This window comes from Microtus pennsylvanicus, chromosome 18 (genome assembly GCF_037038515.1).
Source record: "Microtus pennsylvanicus isolate mMicPen1 chromosome 18, mMicPen1.hap1, whole genome shotgun sequence".
Taxonomy (NCBI): domain Eukaryota; kingdom Metazoa; phylum Chordata; class Mammalia; order Rodentia; family Cricetidae; genus Microtus; species Microtus pennsylvanicus.
Window position 1 is genome coordinate 34,595,929 of NC_134596.1, and position 24,748 is coordinate 34,620,676.

Consider the following 24,748-nt stretch of genomic DNA (forward strand, 5'->3'; position numbering starts at 1 on the left):
TGGACTCCTCCTCTCAGAGATTGCACTCAGATATCCTTGTTTGGAAAATCCTAATTTAACTGGTGAATACCGGTGGGCAAGAAGGAAATTGTCAACTCCCACATAACCACCATTATGCGAAAAGAGCTGGACGGAGCTTGAGATAGTTGGTCATCAGCTGTGGGGGTCTGACTGGCCCTGTTAATACCTGTTCGGTATGTACTGCCCCCCAACACAAGGACAACTGGAAGGTATATACAGAAGGGCCAAAACCATGAGCCTTAACTTTACCACTTTATCGGTGGAAAGCAATATGGAACTATCCAACAGTTAAGGTTTTGAAGCGGTATTTTGTATAATTAGGCAATATGTCTGTTAATTAATTAATTACATATTAGCTGCTACTCAAGTCGGACTTGAAAAAAAAATATCCTGCAATGCTTAATTTGGTGTAGCAGGTGTCTGAGTTGTGTTTCAAAGTGGAGGCCTATAGGCACGCATGTGGAAGGCTGCGTGTCTCCAGAAGAGGGCGTGAATGGTGCTCTGTGCACTGTGCAGCCCGGTAGCCTCAGACTGCTTTGCATCCTCCACGTTTTATAAAGCCGCCTCGGCTCCAGATTGAACAGGCAATGTTTTCACAGTGACAAAGAGGAGTCTTTCCGTGTTTGTTTGTACTGCCATTCATGAGATTAAGATTAGTCTCAATCATAGCAAAAGCCAGAAATCCTAGAAAAAGAAGTCTATTTTAATATCAAAGTTGCCTCTCTCTGGAACACATGTCTGGGCCATGCCCCTGCCTTTCTGCTGTGACACTGCCCCTCACGGAAAGTTCTTTCTCCCCTTTGACACAAGCTCTTCTTTCCAAACCTTAGTGCACAGGTCACTTCCTATCTGGAAGGAGCGTGGATGCACCTGCTCTCCTGGAGTCAGACTTTATCCTGCTTCCTACAGCTCCTGTTTATTTATTAAGATTTCTTTCCCAGTACATGTACAGTGAGATCCAGGCTTGATCAATTCTCATACTGGGTTTTATAGCACCGAGAAATGGGACCGTGCACATAGAAGCCTCCAAATGAATCAGTTAATGCTCCTCTTAGCTTTGGAGGAAATCCTGGCGTGCCTGGCCCTCTGTAGTCTGAGACCCCAAACATAATGAGAATACTCCACATCTGCATCACTGCCGTCATGGCTTCTGCTCCAGCTTTCTGCCATCTCATAGGTAACTTGTGGCATAAGCAATTGATTCCCTATTCCCTCAATAAATATTGGTGTGCAGCTACTATTTTGGGGGAGGAGGGGGAGATTGGTGTCATCCCAGGACATCACCTCAATGGCTCAAAGATAAGGCCTAAATTCTATGACTTAGATTCTGGAAAAAATATTCCAAAAATGTAATTCCCAAGGAAGGTAGTACACCCCATAAAGAGGACTGAAGAATAAGGGGTGCCATATTCTTTTTCTATGGCTCTGTCTACTGGATGGGAGCAAAGCCTTGAGAACTGAAAACTAGAGAAATTAGTGTCAGTGGTTTTCATGAAACCAAATAGGTACATCACATTCCTCCTCGTGGAAGGTCGAGGGTGCCTCACGGAGTCAGAAAGACAAGCTTTGACCCCTCCTTCTTGACTCATCTGAATTGAAAATCACAGTTTGTTTTTTTTCCCTCTCCTACCGTTGGGTTACAAGAAGGAAGAAAGCAACCACGCTGAACATAAGAACTCTGAATCCTTCCGTCAGTGAGACTTGATAGGATCCATCAGTTTGGCAATTACGCAACTTTAACATTCTGCCTGGGCATCTTACCACAATTTTGTCAGTCTATCTTTGGTCTGTGCCACATTTCTTTTCTGGTCCTCACCATGACCTGACACTCTCCTCTGTCTCGTGAGTGCATGTGTTCTACTGGTCAATAGTTTGCGTCTTCAAAACCCCACTCGAGGCTACTCTTACTAATCGGTACTCTGCCTCAAAAGCAATGATTTTTATAAAGTACCATAGTTTAATGGGGTAGGGCAGGGATGCCCCAAACAATTTTACTTTTCAATTAATTTTCAAGCAAAAGACAATACCAATTTTTGCATTGGTATTCATTTCTGTTGGTCCTGTACTGGCCTGGCAGTTTTCTGATGCCTTTAACAATTGCTTTTGGGGAACCCATTTTATTAAGGAGTGCAGATCAATATTAAAGATACTATAAAAAACCCAGTGGTAATAGGTACCTAGATTAATCACCAAAGACCAGGAAGTAGGCAGCAAGAAACCATGAGGGCTGATTAGAAGGACGTGCTTATTGTTAGGTAAATATTTCCATACACTAAGCAAATGGCTTGAGGTGTCCAAAGAAAGACCGAGGACATTTTTCAGTAGTTACCTACCTTTTCAGTTATGATGTGACCTAAAATGTTTTGGAAATTCTTTCAGCATTAGATGAAGAGTTTTCTATCAATTTCCCAGCCATCCCCCAAATAAGGTGAGATGCATAGGTGTGCTATGTGTCTCAAATCTTAATCAAGGAGGAAGTGGTACAACAGACACCCATCTAAAGGAGCACTGTAAGAAGTGCTGCTCCAGGGGCAGGAGGGAAAAGGCAAAATGCGGAGGAGAATAGAATCATGACCTTCTCCCTTCCTCCACGGTGGTTAAATTGATTAGGGGAATAGAAAGTCAAAATCCTCCATTATGGGGTCACAACCAGCTGAGGTTTGAATCGGGCTTAGAAAACTCTGGCCCTGCATGTACAAATCATGATAGGTTCCCCTGCTGGCCCCCGTGTCATTTGTGTCTTTCCACATCAAATGCTGATTTCGTTTCAAGCCATTTGCTTTGGAGCCAGGGTGACAATAAGAGGCAGCAGGAGAAAAGAGCCTGAAATAAGGACCACAGGCAACGGGGGCCACTGCAAAGGAAAGAACCACAAGCCCAAGCAGTAACTTACGGCAGCTACTTTCGCTATCGCTGGCATTAGAGGAGACGTGTTCTGCAAGGACAGCACAGCAAATTAAAGAAGGATCAAGCGTCAGAGAGCAGCCAGCACCGAAAGGACACACCCATGCAAAGCGGAGGGGCAGTGAGAGGCTGCAGAAGAACCGCACTAAGAGAACCCAGATCAGACAAAGATGAAAACTTTATGGCCACTTTGCACAATACTGCCGTCTCTTCCTCTCGGCAAATGAGGAAAGTACCTTTAGTTATCAAACAGCAAACAATGGCAACCCAGGTAATGTTCTTTCTATAAGTGACGTATCTATTGAGCTCTGGTCTCCAAGAAGTTGTGGAGGACAGTGTGTGCCCACTGTTGGGCAGGCGATTTTCTGTATCTATTTTAGTCCTTAGTTACCTTGAAGGAAGACTGCGTTTGCCAACTGCTCCCTGGAGTCCCTCCGATTTTCCATTTAAACAACTTTGCAAGTGTAAAAGGGATTTTTGAAGCTCTCTCCTGCTTCGGTGAGTAGAGAAGACAGGAGGAAATAGTCCCTGAGAAATGGTTCACGGCTTAGTTTCTATTCTACGATCCTTGCTTGAATAGCTATTAAATTCTGGGAGAACAGAGCAGGCAGAAGACAAATGGCCTGCTACCCAGTGCAGGATCAGGCATGAATTATGTCTCGCCCAACAGCGGAGATACGTGTGCTGTTCAGTCGATGAGCTGATCATGTATAACTTATCAGCTGCTTCACGTGCCACCACACTAAGACGAAATATGCGACTACTTGGCTTTCAACTGTTTGATAATACTTAAGAGAGAGAAAAGGAAGCTACATTCTTCTCTAAAAGCAAAAATAAATGCTTTGACTTTTTTTTTTTTTGGTCTGCTGAGGGGATTGGTTCTATAGCATAAAACTAATGAAAACCAAAGCAAATGCTGATTTCAAACCATTCCTCTCTGTGTGGCTTCATGGCCAGAACTGGGCTGTCAATCTGGGCACACATCTGTCTAACCAGTACAAGGACTCATGGGGACATCCCCTGCTTCATGGCGCCTTGTGGATGTTCCTATCTTGTCTCCTTCAATATGATGTGAGGACTCCCTGATGTGTTTTTTCCATAAATTAAATCTGTCCAGTTTTCACAGAATGAGCAAACATCTAGACATTCTGGATCCAACAGGGCATTACATACCTTTGAATGATGCTTAGTATTAGTGATATGCTAAAACAATCACTTTCCTTTTCCAAACCGAAAGTGTATAAATTCCCCCAGATGGTGTGTGGTGCCTTCCAGATGATGCTGGAATCACTGGTTAAATTTCACACCACACTGTACATCATCTTTTAAAGATAAAGTTTTCATCTTTAAGGCGAGTAGCCCTTGACCAGATTTTGTTTTCTCCAGTCTAAAACAGACTGCTGGGAGTCTAAACTCGAACCCTGGAAGACAGGTATGACCACACGCACAGGCTTATGTGAGCAGCCCTTAAATGTGAAGTCCAGCTCAATGGTGTTTTTCTTTATAGGTTGAAATGAACAACTGAAAGGATCTCCTGTAGCTATTACACTAAAACAAACACAACAAAATTGAATATGTGATACATTTGCAAAAGATACGACATTCTGCTATTTCATTGATTCTTCTAGAGTGGGATTAGGATTAAAGAGAGTAAAATCATAGCGTAGGATTTTCAGACATAGATCCTTGTTTTTAATTGCGGAGTGCAATAAGACATAGACCAAAGATATGAATAAGTAGAAAAAAATGTAAAGGTTTAATTATATCTTATTTTTCATTCTGCACTACAAGTTGAAGCCCTGACAACCGTATGCAGCTGGTAAGTCAGATAGGCAAAGGTATTAATATTTATTAAACTATCAAACGGTTCAAAGCAGGACCACTGCAAGTCAGAGAAAAAAAATCAAAGTTAATAACAAAGAATTAAGGCTCAGATGTCTTAATATTTACTTTTTGAGAATGCATGTTGCTTTTGATTACAAAACAGCTCCTTTATTAACAGCGAAGTATAGGTCAATTATAGAATTGGGCAAGGTTATATAGCTTTCCATGTTGAAAAGGCAGAAGAAAGAACATAAAGAATATTTCTACTTTGCCATTCTAGAACACTTCGCTCACCCTTTCTTTACAACATGGTCTTTTGCTCCCTGAGAGGAGGTTGGCGGCTGAGCAAATGATGCCCCGATGGGCATGCAGACCATGTTGGCCATTGTCACCCGGCCAGAAAGGGGGAGGTGTTGCCCACAGCAGGAGTTAGACTGCCTGACACACTTGGCTCTTAAATGCTGACATGCAGAACAAAATGACTGAAAATTATTCCGTAGGAGCATTCACAGCTAGGTAACAAATCAAACTCGTATCGTGTGCATGCTAGGAATGAAAGGCCCTCAAGAAAAGGAACAAAAGCCAAACTCAAAAGGAAAGGAAAAGAAAAGTTAACAGTGACCATTCCTGGAAACTTACTCAGAGTCTTTGTTCCATAACCGTCGTCACCTAATCCGGGGATGTCCTGCATGGAAGTCCCCAGAGAGAGCAATGAGAGAGGAAGAACAGCCACGGAAGAGGAAGGTAGAAGTCAGTGGAGTTGACACGGATACTACCATGACAGACCGTGTTGCCCAGGCAATCTGGATCCCACTTGCTTTGCTTTTGAAATAACCTTCACCCCAAACTCCCTAAGCTGCATTATAAAGGGAAAATTTTGATTTATAAATCAACTCAAAAGGTTGAAGCCAGAGATTGTGGGGAAATTAAAATGATCAGTGATTGTATTTTTTTTTTTTTGACTGTCAAAGGAAGTCCCCACTCCAAGTTTCATGACAAATTCTGTACCAACCACTCCGAGCTCTCTTCTCGGCAGATATTTAATGGCTTCCTTGAGAGCAGGAGTGAACCACTGTGCCAATACTCAATGAGAGTCATTGAATTACTTCTATCAAGCTGGCATCCACGACAAAATACATATGTGGCGATGTAATCCAATACATCTGAACAGAATTTTTTTTTTCTCAAGCCTTAGGGACTTGCATGATCAAACCCAATCTACTCCTGGTCACAGAGAGATGCTGGTTGGACCTGAAGCCCCAGCTTTGTCAAGACCCGTTCTAGCATTGTCTGCAAAACAGCCCCAGGAAGGGAAGGATCCAGACTGCAGTCAAACACCGGTCACAGTAGTAAAACCTGCCCTGCCTGCCTGCCGTGTTGTTTGCCTTGGTGTGTCGTGGGACAGCCTGTCATGAGTGTTGCGTGTGACATTATCTTCAGAATCTACTTACGTTCAGGATCACTGGTTTCCTGCTCACTCTGCTCCTTGTTCTTGTAGAATGGGAATTTTCGTGAAAAGATGAAGCTCTTTTTACGCTTGTCATTGAATGACTGTGAAGGAGAAAAGGCATGGGGCAAAAACGGGACGTCTAATTGTTGTCACACTCATGCTGACAGAACAACTAGTTTGTAAAAGCGCAGGGAGCTGTAGTGAAGCAAGCGGACACGCAACGGAGGTGCCGGAGGGGGCGAAAGGCAGACTCCATTTCCAAGCAGTACCAGCTCTTGTTAATGGCGCCTTGGGAAAATGGCTTTACAGTCAGAACATCCTTCCAGATAAATGGTGGCAAAGGGGATGTCTCAAGGGGAGAGGCAGACTGCCCATCCCCTTTGATAAGTAACTGGATCTCTCTGAACGTCTGCATCTTCATCTCAAATCAACATACCTCTTAGGTGTTGAGATCACACGAGGCGATAACCCGCCCAGAACGCCATACAGTTCTCATGTTATCACTGTTGGGTACAAAATGACTATGAAAAATGTCATTTTTCAGCATCTAAAGAAATGATCATATGGTTTTTTTCTTTCAGTTTATTTATATGGTGGATTACTACTGCACGTACTGGCTTTGTGGGAGCCTAGGCAGTTTGGATGCTCACCTTACGAGACCTGGATAGAGGTGGGCATTCCTTGGGCTTCCCACAGGTCAGGGAACCCTGATTGCTCTTCGAGCAGATGAGGGAGGGGGACTTGATCGGGGGAGGGGGAGGGAAATGGGAAGCGGTTGTGGGGAGGAGGCAGAAATCCTTAATAAATAAATAAATTAAAAAAAATGTCATTTCCCCCCCTCATTATCTAGCTGTCTTAAAATTGAATTCATATTAGTTCAGCTTGGATTTAATTAAAGCTGTACAAGGAAGCGAGTGGATTTATGATACATAATAATTATAGTGTAGCATTTTAATTCAGAAGGTAATTTAGCTTCACATTCTCATTAGCGACTAGCTGGAGAAGCAGAGGTTGAGTCCAATGCAGATTTAGCTGGTGATAGCCCCAAGAGCCGGGCTCAATCAGAGGCTGCTAATGTGGTATTCACTTGGTAATTGCCCAAGCACGGGAGAAAGTGACAGTCACCCATCTACATTTTGGTAAAGGGAAAAAATGAGGATAAATACAATTTAAAGTACAAGCTACCTATTAGTTCAAATGGGGCTCGATTAAAAGTGATATGTATATATATATGTATATATAGTATAATATAATTTTAAAAATGCAATCACTTCAGTGATTAGCACTTGTTTGTTCAGTAGATTTTAAAAGACAATTCAATTTATCTCATGGTGGCTGTTGCTACATAAATGCTTTGTGGGTTGTTCTTGGTGACATGGGACCATTCAAGTTCTATTAATTTCATACTCTGTCATGCTTCAAAAAATGTCTCGCCAGCCTTACGATCATCAACACTTGAAAAACTGATTTGAATCTTTTAGCTGCTTAAAAACACTAGAAAATCATCTCCAGGGACCAGGATCTCTTACTCGCACAGGTTTTGAATTGAATTCCCAATGGTTAAATGAAAAGGAGTCTCCTAGCCCAGGGTTAGCACTGGCCACTGGCAGGAAGAGCTGTGGAGCCAGAGGGGTGAGAGCTTGGAGGAAATCAGCACTCGTTGGTTGAGAGGCGAGCGTTTTGTCCCATTCATGGCACTTAGTCATGTTCCCATATTAATTAGAAACGCTACCAAAAAAAAAGGTGCAAAGAAGACATTTGTTTTGTACCCTGTGCTCATCTATTAAATTAACAGGAATAACGTTCAGGAAACACTCAAGTGCGGAAAGGTTTTTCACCAAAGAGAAGATTTTATGACAGATCAGGACAGGTTTTATATGCCATACTTAAAAGAGGACTTTCTTGGAACTTAGGTCTGCAGAGAGCACCTGCGTTTAATAGAGTTTTATCATAACCTCGTAACTGAGAACTGGCAGCCAAAGACAAGGCCGGGAAGTGTCCCTCTAGTTCCATAAAGGAACATTACACAGGCTTGCGTCACTCCAGCGTCCTGCCACTTTTACGTTCCAAGCATATTTAAACTCCAGTAACTGAAAGTAAAAGAAAAATATCATGTAAGAATTAATGGCCTGTGATATTGCAGGGGGTGTTAGACACTACTCTTTAACATTACAGATGACTTTCATGCAAAACAATTATGAAATCTCATGCAAATACAAAATTATGCCAAGAGGAAGAAAGCTTGGGGGGAGGGGAGTTAAAGACAAATACACGCAGATGGATAATGCAGAGGCTTCTAGGACCCTAAATGGTGTTGCATGCAAACCACATTGTTTACGTTGTCTCACTGGTCAAAGGAAAATGAAAGGGTGTTGTCTTTGATTAATTCTTTCATGTTTCAAAGCAAGGAATGTAATGTGTTAACATTTCCCAAGTATGAAAATGTTGTGTATCATGAGTTCTCTGATTGGACGTAATCATACTGAACAGCACACCTTTTAAAAGGACAGAAAATACATGATATCCCAGAAGTAAAGTTCTATGACAGTATTATAAGCAAATGCCCTTTGCTTCCTTCCTGCATAACTTGGAAGGCACTGGACCCCATTCATGGCCACAAAGTCAAACCACCATTTCAGTACACGCAGATTTAATGTTCTACATGTAGGGGCTTACTGAATTAGCATTAATATTAGCTAATGTCAACATTCTGACTTGCAAAGGATTATATGTAGTTTATGAGGCTAGGCATGTAGAGTTCCATAATAGATGCTTTATCAGCACTGTAATTTTTCCTTTTAATATAGAAGAGGAAATTCTGCTACATGAGTGCTGGGTGAACAGAATAAATCAGCACTTTTGCTATTTCTGTAATACATGGCTCTGAAGTAAAGGCTGGTTTACAGCTCTAGTCTTCACTGGGCTTGTTCAGGGCTGTTTGTCTACATCAGAGCATCTGCAGGCCCCATGAAATTGCCTTCAAGGAGAAAATGTCTTTGAATAGAGATTTTAGAAACACCAAATACTGTGGAGTGGGGTAAGCTGGGGTGGGAAAGAATTCTACTTGAGAATTTGAGCAAGCAAAATTTGCATTTATTGACCACTGAATGACCAAGCTTAGTTCTAAGGCATCACGTGTGTGGCCTACAGGCTACCTTCATGAAGCTGGCCTCATCACTCTGTATCCTGAGTTGCTCAGATTGTGAGCTGTGGAGTTGGGAATTGAATTGGCTGCAAATGTAGTTCTGTGAGTACAAATTTCTGAAAGCCACGCCTCCTTCCAGTTCACATTTTAAATTATAAGCAACTGAGTTTGTAAGTCACACCACATATTCTGCCATTCCTGGACGGTCACGGCCGGTGATTGATTACTAGGCCACATCCAAGTTATTGGTTTCAAATTGTATCTCCTTTGGTTATTATTGCTACGTCTTTCTTAGATAGCAACTCACGTAGTTGAGGGCTCAAAGCCACTCTTGCTCATATGATAACTGTAAAAAATAGAGGGAATTTCAAAGAGACACCTTAGTCATAGCAATCTAAAAATCTGCATAGAAGTGGCTAGTTAACAGAGACGTGACTAGGTGGTTGTATACAGTGTAGGTAATGAGGCGTGGAGAGGGGGAAGTGACAGCTGATGAGTATGGACTTATTTTAGGGTGACTAGAAAGGAGACTGTGGTCGATGGTTATGTATCCCATGAAGATAACGGGGAACACGGAGCTGTGTATTTTAAGGTCATGTCACGAGTGTAAACTGTATTTCAAGAAGGCTATTTAAAAGAGGAATCCTTCCACACCCCACGCCATGGGCTGAAAGGAAACAACCCTGTCAGGTCTCTCTGCTTCTCATTCAACTTGGTGTAAATATGTTATGTCTTTAACTTGATGCCCATCATACTTAGCGTGTAGAAATCTAGGTATGTTTCTGTCAACCAGATTCTGCCCTGTCGCGGTTTAAGTGAATATCTTTCATGTTGTGACAGACATTCCAACACTCATGTCAAGAGCCAGCATCTCATCAGTGGGAGTCAGGAGTTTCCTGATTGGCAGGTCAAACAGTATGAAACTTCCACCATAGAATGCTTTGGTAATCTGGCATACGAGAAGCTCAAATCCCCTCTTCACCCACTAAAATTCCATGTTCTTAAAAACAAACGGCATCTGTTTACCCCTCATATCCAGAAAACTATAGAACAAGAGGCCTGTTTCTGTTGCTGTTGTTGTTGGTTTTTTCACGTACTAGTACCTCAGTTTCTATATCTCCATGATGTCACCTTTGTAGATAATGGTGACCTCTGGTAAAATTTAAACTAGTACGTGGCTCAAATATGCTTTTGCTGTGGCTCTTCTTAATTTTTAGAAGTAATTGTTTCTTGGGCAGCAATGGATCCAGGAGAGAGAGGGAAGGTGGTGGGGAGGGACTGGGAAGTGTGAAGGGGGAGAGGAAGATGTCAGGATATATTGCATGGGAGAAGAATAAATTAAAAAAACAAAACACTTGTTTCCTCATAGCTCTGTTCACCTGGAAAATCTATTTAGACATTGCTTTCTATTATATAGATAGCTCATTTTCATGCAGAAACAGAACCGTAAAACAAAATATGGTAAAGAATAAGTAATATTGTGACCAAGAAGGATTAGATCAAAGATCAAGTATTGGATCTCAGATCAAGAATTGGGAGCATAAAAGTCCCGAGCCTCCTGACAGGAGAAGAAAATATCACTTCCAAGGAGCCTTGGGAAGTTCTGATAAAACAAAGCTCCAGATGAACTGGAGTATATTCAGACCTTTAGATTTCATGATCAGTCGCTAAATAAGATTGAATTTTCCATGTTTCTTTGATTTCTTTATAAAGATACAACAATCAAAATTTGAAGTTTGGCAAACTCAGTAAGACAAGTCACCTGGCTTCTTTAGCATAAATATTGCATCAGCCAACCAGCGCAAACAAAATACTTAAAGAGAAATAGCAAACGAGGAGGAAAGTCACATAAAAAATTACCACATAGGGTTCATTTGCATTCTGGTTCAAATGAATTAAAACAACAACACCATTTATGACATTTGTGGTGCAATATGAGTGGAAGAGGAAGAAGAAGAAACATAGGAGGAGGAACTGTGGCCAGATTGCCCAATGGTAAAGGCACTTGCCACAAGATGATACATGCTTACCGACCTGGCTTTGACCCCCAGATCCCACACAAAGGTGGAAAGAGAGAACAGCCTCCTCAAAGTTGTCTGATAACCCAGTAACTATCTTTATGTGTGACAATGACATGTGGTCAGGCCATATCGAATTAAGGAATGGTTTGACGCCCTGACTTGCATCCAAATACGTGAGTGGACCATAGCGCTCCATACATCTAAAGGCAGAACTGTAAAGGAGCATAGGCCTTTTCTTGGCAGGTTAATAACAGTATAATCACAAGTATAACAGTACTGAAACCATTTGTATATGCTGTAGGAATGAACACACGAATAACTGCAGGCATGTGGGGGACAGGCGTTGTCACAGTCAACTGTGTTTCTGTTTTTATGTGAGTATATGTCATGTGTGTAGGTACCTACAGAGGCCAGATGAGGACACTGGGGCTTTGAAGCTAGAGTTATAGGCAGTTGTGAGCTGTTCAGTATGGGTACTGGCACCTGAATTGTGATTTCTGGAACAATAATAAGGACCCTTAACAACTGAGACATCGCTCCAGCAGCACTGATTAAAAGGAATTAAAACAGAATTTAAAGGAAAAGGTTAAAAAAACCTTAATGAGGTCTAAGAAAGTACATATAAACAATTGAATGGAATTAGAGAAATGGTGTATGTTCTAAATGAGAAATTCCGCAGAGCAATAGAAAAATGTTTATGAGCAAAGTAGAAACCTTAGAAATGAGGATCTCAATAGGCCCAAATAAAAATATAGTTGAGAGACTAAAGAACAGATTAGGTATAAAGGAAGAAAAAAATTTACATAAAAACAGGTCTGTGGAAATATTCCAGGCACACACAAAAGAAAACACATTTAAGATCTTTGGGACCTCACCAAATGAATGAATATCTATGCTTTTGGAATTCTCGAGGGAAAAATGTAATCGAAGGTATAGGAAATAAATAATAGGAAAATGGAAAGTTCAGAAGTCTTGGAGAAGACACAGATATTCACGCACAGCAGAATGAATACAATCCTAAGATCATAGTGACCAGAGAAGTCCGTTATACATCGTCTTATAGTTTCTGAGCCTTCAAAGTACAAGAAAGATGGCTAGGGATGTAGCTTAATAGTAGATGGCTTGCCTAGCGTGTATGACCCCGAGTTTTATCTATAGTGAAATGTAAAGACAATGTGTGTGTGCACACTCATGCATACACACACACACACACACACACACACACACACACGGTACAAGGCAAAAGTATCTTAAGTACCAAGTGACACTTAAGGTTATCTCTATTTCCAACAGAAGCTCTCCAGTCCAGGCAGGAATACACAAAATGAGCATTCTAAGTGATGAGGGAAAGTACTATGGAGAGTGTCCAATCCAGCACCGTCAGCCTCTGGAAATGACAAAAAGCGGGTTCCACAGCAGTTTTATTTCAAAAGCACGGTGGACATCTCGGTTTTACTGACTGAAAGCAAACTGCAGCGTTGAGGGACGGCTCCCCTCAGAAGCATGGGGAGAGATTTGAGAAAGGCAAAGCAAAACAACATGGTTGAGAGTCTCAGTAGACAAGAGGCAGTCCCAGAACAGGGAGAGGCACCCTATGGCGTCTTCTTTCTGTTGGCTGCGTTGTCTCCAGTGAGCATGTCCTAGTTTTGCTTTGCCCATGTATTTTATCTTGTAATTTTTATACTCGGTGACCTGATTTATTCCTAGATGCCTTTTATTACTGTTAATAAAAACGAGATGACTTAGTTATTTGCTCGTCTCACATTTTCAGCTCTATCTATGACTCGATTTTGGAAACATTATAAGAATTTAATAGCATGCATAATGTCAATGAAAGGTACCATTTCATTTATCCTTTTTAACTTTCTCTCCCAAGTTTATCATCTGCCTCAATTAAAAAAAAACAGTTTGTTCAAAAACACCTCTTCTGCTACTGGGGAGATGCTCGGTCTGCAAAGTGTTTGCCTTACAAGCACAAGACCTGAGTTCAACCCTTTGAATCCTGGTGTGTGTGTGTGTGTGTGTGTGTGTGTGTGTGTGTGTGTGTGTGTGTGTGTGTGTGTAAAAAAGCTGGGTATATGGGGCACATGCTTATAATCTCTGTGTTGAGGGTGTAGAGATTAGCAGACTCATGGGGCTCACTGCAGTCAGCCTAACAACTGTAAGGTTCAGGCCAGTGGTTCACCCAGTCTAAAGACACAAGGTAGCTGGCACCTGAAGGAGGACCGCTACCATTTTGCTTTGACCTCTGTGTGCACTAGACATGTATACGTGCATACATGTTAACGTGGGCAGCAACCCAAGGACACCTTTTCTGCCACAACAAGAAATGGCCTTCTAAGAGGGAAATGTCCTAAGAGGGAGTTCAAAAGAAATAACATCTGTTACCAGCGAAAAGCAAACCTCTTTTAGTGTTTATTTTCTAAAAACTATACTATTTTCAATTTAATTATACTGGCAATGTGATTTTAAATCTTGATTTTTACTGACTATTGTGACATGTATGGCCCTAGGGATGTTTAGTTTCTAAGCCTCAGTTGTAGATACTTAAACGCGACCGTGTAGAAAAAGCGGCATCGTGTAAGGTCAGTCAAGCAGAGCCAACAACCCCACGTCTTTACAAAGTATCCGTAAGCATCCATTTTAGTGAATTAATGGAAGGGATTTAGAATTCAACAATGCAAACTATCTTTAAAACAGAATTTTACAGACCCTACAGAAATTTAAAGATGTACACCATGCAGACAACATAGGCAAACCAGGCAAATTCTAGGAAGACATGGCCTAACAAAACTCAGAGGTGCCAAACACACCAGTAACAACTAGGAAGTTGAATTCGTAATTAAGATGACTCACACCAAATGGCTCCGACGTTTAATTCCACTGACTGGAATAACTCTAAAAAGAATGCATGCTAATGTAAGTTTTCTCAGTTTTAGGAGAGAAACCGTTCTCAAACACTCCAAGGCCAGTATGTCGCCAATGCCAAAAGTAGGCAGGAATCTTGCAAACAGAGATGACTGCAAGCAAGCACGTCTCGAGGTAATATTTCACCCAGCTTATATACCTCTGCTAGCTTACACATTCCTGCGCTCTCAGACACTATACTGTTTCCCTTTCTAAGGCTCTGTATTGTAATGAAGGCAACATTTACTACGTTCTAGATTATTTTCTTAGAAGTGATCCCTAGAAGTTGGATTCTTGAATTAAACATGGATGGTTTTAACGAATGACACATGGCCGGAAACCTTTCAAGTGACTGATACTAATTGACACTCCCCCCTTTCACCACTTAGTCAGACTCTCAATTTGTAGTTGGTCCAATGATGGATCCTGATTGTTTTTTCTCAACACCCTCATGTTCTCCTAATTAGCGTACTATAATGGAAGGTGTTTATGACAGACAATTGTAATTTGGCACCCCATGCTCTCCTAATTATTTTATTACAAAGTGAGGAGTTTGGGAAGGGAAGCCTGAGCCTGTGAGTAAAGGGCAGATGTGTTATGCTGACACCTGATGAAAGAATGCTGGCGTACTAGACGACGGGGAAGGCTTGCATTTCACCACCCAATTATCTGTTCGGAAGCTAACTTTTCCAAAGCCAATTATTTCTTAGAAAACCTTAAACTTTTACTATCTTTAAAATCTTAGGGTAGGAGATAGTGAATTATGTGAAAAACCATATTTGCAATTGAGGACATCAAATCCTACACAAAGTGAACTCAAGCTCTAACCAATAGAGGGAGCTTTGTTCCAACATGGGCAGATTCTTGATATGACTCAGAAACTTTCTCTCAAAATTATATATTATTTAGATGAGGTGTGTGCACACGCGTGCGTGCGTGCGTGAATGTGTAAGTGCAGGTGCCTGAGGAGGCAGAAGAGGGGATCAGATCTCCTGGAGTTGGAGTCGTGACTTGCCTGCCTGTCATGGGTCCTGGAAACCCATGCGCTCTTCAAGAGCAGCAAGAACTCTTAACAGCTCACCCATCTCTCCAGCCATGCTGAATTCTGATTTTTCTCTTTCTCTTCTTTTCTTTCTTCCTCTCTGTCTCCCTTCCCCTCTCTTCTCTCCCTCCATCCCTTCCTTCCCCTTTCCCCCTTCCCCCCACTTTTTTTTCTGGCGGTGAGAGAGAGGATGCCATCATTACAGACAGCTTGCTCTGGCAAGCTCAATTGAGTGTGTGTGAGAACGGGAGGTGGATGCGGCCTTAGACTTGGGAAGAGACACCACAGCCAGTGCTTGCACACCGGGCTGTCTATCACAGCTAAGTTCCCGACAGGCACTCTGCCTTAGGACTTCACACCTGATGTGGTTACAGGGGTTGTAGCTATAATTTTGGGGAGAAATATAACTGAATTTTCTCCAGTTTGCCAGAGCTGATGGGATTTTTGTACAGTTATCAGGATGTGGTCATTTACTAATTTGGTTTATAAATCAATTTATAATAAGTTATTAATACACTTACAATTCATTATTCTTAAAAATGTGATAAGCCTTCCCCTGAGTCCTTACTAGTTTGGTCTTCATTTAAATATTCATAATTGGAACTAATAATAAAACTAGGGAAGTATCCTGATGATGTGTCATTTGCTCGGGAAATTTGTAGATCACTTCCCAGAGGAAATTGCCAACTTCTGTGACTCCAATTGGTTGCTTTACAATTCTATGGTGATTCAACATTTTATTATCCTATTTCCCAATAATATGATGGATCCAACAACTCATAGGATTTGAAAGCAAAAAGAAATGAAGCAAAAACTCAAAACTTTCTGTTCTTTGTGTTCTTTTTCAAGATAGTATCATCAATGGGAAACAAGGAACATTGGTCTTCTTTCTTAAATTCCCATGTTAGATTTAAAAACAGGGCTCATGGCAGATGTTGGTCACACTGCTGTTTATTGCACTTTAAAGAATTTATTTAATTTTAAGTTGTGTGTGTGTTTACCTGTATATGGGTATATGCCCACATGTGTAGGTGCCCACACAGGCCAGAAGAGGTGTAGAAGCCCCTGGAGCCAAAGTTATAAGTCACTGTGAGATAGGCAGTGTAGGTGCTGGGAACCCGACTTAGGTCCTCTGGAAGAGCAGCAAGTGCTCTTAGCCACACTAATTTTTGATTTCTCTGTTTAATTATTTTCATTTGTCTTCTGTACTCTACTGTCATTTGTTATAACTAAAGCTTCTTGTCAGTGTCTAAAAGGCCAAGCCTGCACTGGCTGTCAGTGTCCCACTGGCCAGAGAAGGTAGCAGAATTTACCATTCTCAAATTCAGAAACCATGTTCTGAGTCAAATGACTCAGTATTCTCCAAATGCCTTGGCACTTGAGGGAGTTCTCTGATCCCTACGATCTGGAATCTGAGAATCAGCAAATTAAATACTTAAGGGGAAATAAGCAAGTTCTTTCTTAGATGTCTATGTGTGCAGTGTCCATGGGTAATAGATGCTGTGGCTGCTTCAAGGAAAGATGTCTAGCCCTCGTCTGGGCTGTCACCGTCCTGACTAGAAAAGCTTATGAAAGTCACTTCCTCTTCCCAGCTTTTGCTTCCTCCATGTCTACAGAAAATTAGCGAGATGACCTCTTTTATAGCATTAAAAATCCTCACTGTGAAGATATTTCTTCCTGCCTCTCCATCGCTTCCCCTTTCTCCGCTTCTGCTTCCTCTCCCTCCTTCCTGCAGTCGGGGAGGAAGGCACTCTGCTTCACTGTCTGGATGGATGATGCCTCTGTTTCAGGAGGTGACAGTTGTTCTTCATGTCCCAGCCTTTGATTTTACCTCCAGATCAGAGCACGGGCGGCCACTCTGCAGCACTGGTGACCTGGGAGTGACTGGAGGTAAGCCAGTAAGCCGAGCACAATAATTAAGGTGCCTTTTGTAACAATGCAGGGCCCGGCTGGATAACCTCATTTGAATAATTCTTGTTTTCTGCTTGAGCGAAAGGGAGGGGAATTTACAGAAGAGGCGGATTCATCCTGCAGCTGAGACTTCTGGCTCTTAGCCAGCAGCTCTGGCAGGAGACAGAGAGAGTCACAGAGATTGGGACTGCCACTAAGAATTCAGTTTGGTGGCAGGTGAGCTAAGAGGTGGGAGGAGAACACATGGCATTGGTTTCTGCCTTAGGCTCTTTGATCAAGTTCACACCGTGTCTTCCATCTGAACATTTCCTTTTAGGCATATCATCTATGCATTTTCTCATCCCTGTCAGGAGGAGCGGGTCATATCCACAGAGGGGATCATGTGAGTGGTTAAGGGCTTCTCAGCACTCCATGCTTTTCTTAAAGACAGAAAAATCAAAATTGGTTGATCAACTTTAAAGAGTAGAAGACAAAAAAAATGATTTGGAGTTTTCTATCATTTTTCGACTGTAGGGGGAAAAAGGGCAAGGAAAACATGTGTATACACGTGAAGAGAATCAAACACCCTTGGCAGCTCTAGACCACCTTCTGAGAACGCATTCCAGTCCAGTTCATGCTTGCCTCAAAGCCTGACGTGCTTATTCTTATTTCTGTACCAAATATTGGGTGAGTTTGTCACTGTAAATCAAATGTCACTTTAAAAGCCAGAGACCACAAACACACTATAATTTTGCTCAGTGCACTTTCCACTTGGAAAGAGAGTTCTGTACCTTGTTTGGACACAGTAGTCACATATCAATTGCAACCCACCTGTGGGGAAACATTCACAAAGTACTGAGCGCACACGCCGGGGCGACAGTACTAATACACAACACAATGGTTCTCTTCTTATTCTCAAGTCTCAGATCAAGGAATGAAGACTTCACATACTCAGAGAAACAACTTCACTTGAACGAATGACGAAAATGTGGTGCATATGTCCTATGGAGTTTTAGTGAGCAATAACAAAGAAAGAAATTGTATTACATAAAGGACAGTTGATGGAACCGGAAATGTAGTCATACATGCAGGGCTCTGACATGATGCACACTCAATGAGCGATAACTGTTCCATTGACTTGCCAGATCCCATAGACAGGCTTCCCACTGAAAGGACTGCATAGCGAAACTAGAAACTGAAGAAAAAGAAAGAGTATAACAACTCACCCTTCATTAAGTTAACTATTGCTGAATGGGATGGAGCTGTTCTCTGGCGTATGTTGAAGTTAGAACAAATTAAGGACATAGACATTAAAAAGGAGACCTTTAAGGATGTAGAAGGAGGTGGAGGAAGACGAGGGCAATGTCATTGCAGGGGGCGCATATGATTGGAGCACACATGCATTTATAGACATGTCACAACTAAACCTATTACTTTATTCATTAATATACACCAAGATTGCTACAGTAGATACTGAGAACACAAAGTGATGAAGTAATTGCTCAGATGAAGATACAAAGATAGTGAGGGCGCAAATGGAGGGTGAGAAAAACTCAGAAGCATGTTTTAGGTGAGACTCAGTGAATAACTGGGGACTGTCACATAGAGAACTGGCTAGACCTATGTCTGAAAGAACGGCCTTCTAATGATGGTGTGCAAAGGTACCCCTTTTCTCCATCCTTCCCCCATCCCAGTGAAGGAGGAATGGTATGGGGGGGGTAGAGCCCAGAAGAATGGCGGGAGAGTCTTAAGATGCCATCAGTTACAAATGGCATGGTACACATTTGCTTCTGTTGAAGAGAAAAGCAATAGGTAAGGGTCTCTCTCTTTTTCTACAGAATCGCACACACACAGTTCAGAAACTATCCTTTTATTGTATCTTGGAGTATTTGGAGTTTAAGCCTTGGAGAAGAGTTCTGCTTCTGAAAGAAGAGTTGCACAATCTACTGAAAGTCTGGGCACACTGGCTGCTTACTGTGACGTGACACAAAGCTCTAAGGAACAGGAATGAGATTAAAGGTAAAAGGGTGAGAGCTTATTTCTGGGTTCTCCACCCTCTGAAGATTTAAAATAGGAAGGTCAGTGTGGGCGGGGCTGCACCGAAGTGCTGTTCTGGGCAGACACTTGCTGGTGGAGTTTAGAGAACACAGCGGAGCATTGCACAGAGAAACCAGAACATCAAAGGTGACCTTAGGGACTGAATCACACGCAGGGCAAGCAGCCACAGATGAGCCTGAAGTCTGATGACCCGAGTCTCTAAATTCCTCCCGTGACAGCAGTCTGCCAGGCTCTGTCCTATGAGCTTTGTAAGTGACCAGAAGACCCAGCAGTGACCCTTGCAGGGGCAAAGATATGTGGTGAGTATACCTTATGTTGTGTATACAGTCACCTTAGAGAAGCATGTGAGAGAGAACCAAGCCTTCCCTACCAATCACAGGTCCAATCCCAGCCACAGACACAGCAACCCCAACAAAGATACATGAAGAAAACCTAGTCTTCTAAATATCACAAGTCACAAATGATTTTGAATTCTGTCATGGCATTCAAATGCTGCATACATCTAATATATGAACTGATTTTAAATTTATAGATAAGAGCTCGAAGCGCTTTGGTATTTATATTGAAATTTACATGTGTTTGGCTGATATCAAAAGACACAGTTAATACTTCAGGGAAAGGGACCCTCCAGAAAGATGGTTTTCTTTAGAGACTGAATCTTTACTGATGGTTGTGAGAATTTAAGGAGAAAAATCCTTATTCTTACCAAAATGCTTGCCTTATAAGTCATCTTTGATAAAATCAGTTGTATTCTTATTACATTTCAGGAATACTGATCAGGTTGGAATTCTTTGTCAAATGTGGACCTTGTTTCTAGTACTGAGAAGAAGAAAATAGTTTGCTTAGATTTGGGGGTCACTGTGGGGAGCACTTTTCTTTTGGCAAAGAAATTATCTTAGTGAGTAGCAACCATAGCTCTGTATGTTGTTCTAAGCACAACTGAGCTTACTCTCGCTTCTCGCTACCGCAGGCTGGCCAGTAGGGAGGCAATCAACGAATGAAGAGGGACTGGGTTTGGACACACATTGAGCTAATGCCCCGCAATCTCTAGTGTTAATTCTTGGTGGGAACTGACAACAAGCCAGTTACAGAGGGGAATAGTTCACCTTAGGGAACCTTCCTTCCAAGAAAACCCTTTTCTACCCCTGCCCCCAAAAGCTCAATGATCAGTTCAAAGAATAGGAGAAAAAAAATCTTTACAAAGGCAGGTGGCCCCCTCTTGCTTCTTTTCCCTCCTAAGGGCTGTGGCTTACACTGACCAGGCTTGTGATGAGCTGGACAGCAACCATCGACTGCCATCCTAAGTTCCTAACTCTGTCGATGGTGGAAAATTTAGTTCTCATAGCTCACAAAGGGGCTGCTCCCCATAGCTTCCCTATTGCTCCCTGTGTACACTAATTGCCCTGCTTGAACAGAAACATAGTTATTTCTACTTTTCTCTCCATGGGGGAATTTCAAGAACACAGAAGAGGTTCAATCACAAGATGCGCTTTGTGAGTTTGGTGTCTTAGCTCTTGACAGCTCTGTGGGGCTTATAGAATTATGATCAATAAGCCCATAGCTAGGAAGTTAAGAGTAAGTTGTACAAGACAGTCTTGATTTGACTTTATGTTATGGCTCTGTAGGTTAGTAGAGCTCACCTTCAAAAAAAGCAAATTTATTTTTTACACATTGCATTTTAGGCACAAGTAATGGGAATGTCTCAGATCACCTGACTGATGGGACAGCTGGGGCCCCAGGACTAGGCTTGCTGACTGCCCAAGAGCAGCTGGTTACATGTTGAGAGTGGTGGCTTCAAAGGAAACCTAACCTTTCCCCAGATCATTTGATGTTTGCCAAGACCAGATGCAAAGTAGTCTGATCTAGAATAGTACTGGGCCTTAAAAGCTACTGTATGTAAATAACATGATAATCAAAATAAATATTCATAGGCCTCTAAAGAGCAGCACCCTGGCTGTGTGACTGTAGATAGGCCATTCATTCCTGCCTTCTCGTTTATGAAATGGGTAACGAACTTTTTTTTTTTTTACAGGGTTGATTTTTTTAGTATCCAGGATGAATTTCTTAGCCCTGGAGGAAAAAATAGATTTATCACAACCATGTTGTTAGTCAAACACTGGTTTCAATGTCTTAAAGTTCATTTTGTAAAAGGTTTGTGTTGGGTTGGCATTCAGTGGTTAGTATCATGTACGAGGTGATAACAGTTCATAGCATTACCTAACAGCAGCATGGTGGTCTGAATGAAAATGGCCTCCATAGGCTCATAGGGAGTGGCACTATTAGGAGGTGTGGCCCTGTTGGAGGGAAACTGTCACTGGAGGTGGACTTTGAGGTTTCAAATGCTCAAGCCAGGCCCTTTCTCTCTGTGTTGGCTGCTGATCCAATGTAGAACTCTTGGTTCCCTCTCCATCACTGTCTGCTACACGCCACCATGCTTCCTCATGACGACAATGGACCTCTGAACTGTAAGCCAGCCCCAATGAAATGTTTCTCTTTTTAAGATGTCTCTTTACAGCAATCAAACCCTAAGCCCACCAGTGACTTTGGTTGGCACTACAATAAGGCATAAGTCTGAGATCTGGCCTTCAACACACGACTTTAATTTCTAGTGTGGGTCCTGCCAAGTCATTCTCTCTTCCTTGTGATCCTGGTGGGCATAGTTACTCTGGCATGGCTCACTTCTTATCCTTTTCTTTACCTTCACCATGTTCATAGATGATATTTTTCACAGGCTGCTCAACATCTTTGCCATCCATGGCCTTCCCTCAGTTGCTATGACCTGGCTGCTGTTGCATTTTGCTTGAGCTATTTCAGTGCTGTTCTGCAGGTGTCTTGTTCCTCCGTTCATTCCTGGTACCCAGCCTTGACCCACATCAGAAGGCAATCTCTCTTTGCACAGAGTATCAGTAGTTCTTCTGTCTGAATAATGTGGATGTACTAGCCCCTAAGGCTTAGGGAAAACTTCTCAGGCTCCATAAGGGAACAGTCAATGCCTTCTAGCACTGGGCCTCAGGCCTCCTGTGTGTATTGCAGGCAGATGAACCCTTACTGGTTACTGGAGAACCTCCTGTCCCATTCCTTTGCTTCTGCTGTTTGCCAGATGTGAAAACACACCGACTCTACAGCTGTTGAAATCTTGCTCAGTTCTCATCAACTCAGCTAAACTGTTACTTCTTTGGAACACTTCCTCAATTGCTCTCCCCCAGAGGCCCTCCTCATTAAAAGATTCTCATGTCTGAGGGTACACTTTTCACCTTGTACCACAGTGGCATCCATGTCCTTTCAGGGAAGTTCTTAGATGGCAGAGGTCATCACTGTCAACGACCAGAGCAGTGTTTTGTATAGAGAGAAACTTCAGAAGTTACTTAGTGAAAGGTAATTCCATACAGATCAAGAGAACACCCCTCTAAAGGCAACAATAAATTGGTCAGGTCTCCATTCATACATAGGTGGTGGATGAAATACGTTTTATGCTATTAAAACGTATATGTACCGTACCTGTCTGGTGTACCTGACTTTTCTCCCAAACACCATTCTTTATTCTTACATGAGTTGACTGGTTAACTGTGTGTATGGTGCACACACAGGAGTATATTGGACATGTCTATTTGCCCAGGTGGAGGCTAGAGCAGAACATTGGGTGTGTTCCTCTATTGCTTTCTGAATTATCACCTTGAGATAGGGAGTCCCATTGAACCACAAGTTTGCATTGTGGAGTAGACTGGCTGGCCAGTGAGGTCCTGGTATCCAACTGTATTCCCTCCAAAATCCTGGGGATTATAGGCACACTTGGCTTTTTCTGTGGGTGTTGGGGATTCAAAGGTCCTTGTTCAGAGTAGATGCTCTTATTTACTGAGCTAGGTCCCTAGCCGCTACATTACTTCATTCAGTAATTATTGGTATACTAGAATAGCCCAATAAAAGATTTCCCTGACCATGGTCAATAGATATCCCCTCCACCCTTTTAGGGAAATACTGGAGGAAGCTATCCTTGAAACACTTTTCAGATATTACACAATCTGTAGTTAAAAACAACAAACCACTTTCTACCAACATAAAACAGGTACAATTTAAAAACAAAACCAACACAACGAACAACAAAGCAGGCAGGACTTAGGCTCGTCGCATGGGGCAGAGTGTCTAGTTGCCTGCTGCCAAAATGCAAGATCTGAATTTGATCTCTGCCACCCGTCCACATGGTGGAAGGAGAGGCATGACCCCTAAAACGCTGTCCTTTGACAGCTACGAGTATGTCCATAGCATGCACACTACACAATAAATTAAAATGCAATACAAGGGCGATCTGTGCTATTTTTTCTTGTGGTCACTCTGTAATTACCGTGACGAGGGAGCTGTAAGACTAGACAGTCAGTCTCCCTCTCCCTCTCCCTCTCCCTCTCCCTCTCCCTCTCCCTCTCCCTCTCTCTCTCTCTCTCTCACACACACACACACACACACCCCAGTGTCTCAGCTCTCAGATGCTTAAAGCTTTGGCAGAGGGAAACCCTCAAGGCCCAGAGGATGACTCCAGACCCTCTGCCACAAGTCAGGTTAAAGGAAGTCCCACAGTGAATCAGAATTTACACATGAATAACCACCTAAAGTAGAATTGGATTTGAGCCGAGTTTTCTGAATAATACTTCATATTGTGAATTAGTAGCAGAAAGAAAATTTAACAATGGCTCATGCTCTCAGCTGCTGAAATGACACTTGCTATTCATATAACCACAAACTACACTTCTATTTATATCATGTTAGTTTTGGCATCACTAATTGATTGGGTAGAATGAGCTAATAACATCTAGAATGAGTCCACACTTAAGAACACAATTATTTTCTCTCATAAGAAGCATGTTATTGTGTGGGGCCTTGCTATGCTCCCTGCTGGCATTATGAGCTTGGTGACTTCTGTCTTCTTCCGAAAGTTCAGCTTTCTCATCTGTGAAATTGGCACATTAACTGTGTTTAACTCACAGAATTGCTGTTAAGTACCAAACAAACAAACAATTAGTAGAAGGGCAAGGAGTGGAATTCAGTAGTAAAGATCTTATGAGTATGGCCTTGTGCCTGATCTTATGCAGTGAAAAAGAAAACGAATACTCTATTTAAAAAGGCAGCTAACAGATGTTCAGCATAAAGGGCACACTAACTAGAATGCAGTGGTTTTCTAGCATACTAACTATAGACAAGAGTTTTCTACTGTTTCCTACCAGTAGTTACATAGCACAGTATTGACCCAGCATCCCCAGAGAATGTGATTCTATGGACCCATTTCCAGACTTGAGTCTAGGCATCTTCCTTCTTAATAAAAGCCTTAGCTAATTCTGGGGGCACTGCTTGCTACTTTACTGCCCCTAACCAATGAGTAGATACTTTATGGTTATTTTTCTCAAAGCCTTTCTGCGGCCCTAGGTCAGGCACTGGGAATGGACTCCTGGTCTCTATAAGGTTATCTCCTTTTGCTTCTTTTCTCCTCATTTTGATAC

General features: G+C 42.1%; 1 protein-coding gene across 36 annotated transcripts in view; it reads right to left on the reverse strand.

The window, feature by feature from the left end:
* The window catches only part of Dlg2 (discs large MAGUK scaffold protein 2), a 1,657,078-nt gene that overhangs the window by 20,614 nt on the left and 1,611,716 nt on the right, over positions 1-24,748 (reverse strand). For 19 of the 36 annotated variants that reach the window (XM_075952981.1, XM_075952978.1, XM_075952982.1 and 16 more), the window contains 2 exons: positions 6,201-6,300; positions 2,915-2,956 (listed from right to left, as the gene is read on the reverse strand). In XM_075952981.1, coding sequence (XP_075809096.1) covers positions 2,915-2,956; positions 6,201-6,300 — 142 coding nt within the window. Of the gene's footprint in view, positions 1-2,914; positions 2,957-5,388; positions 5,435-6,200; positions 6,301-24,748 lie in introns of all 36 variants that reach the window. The other 17 variants (XM_075952983.1, XM_075952980.1, XM_075952992.1 and 14 more) reach the window with 2 other exon arrangements.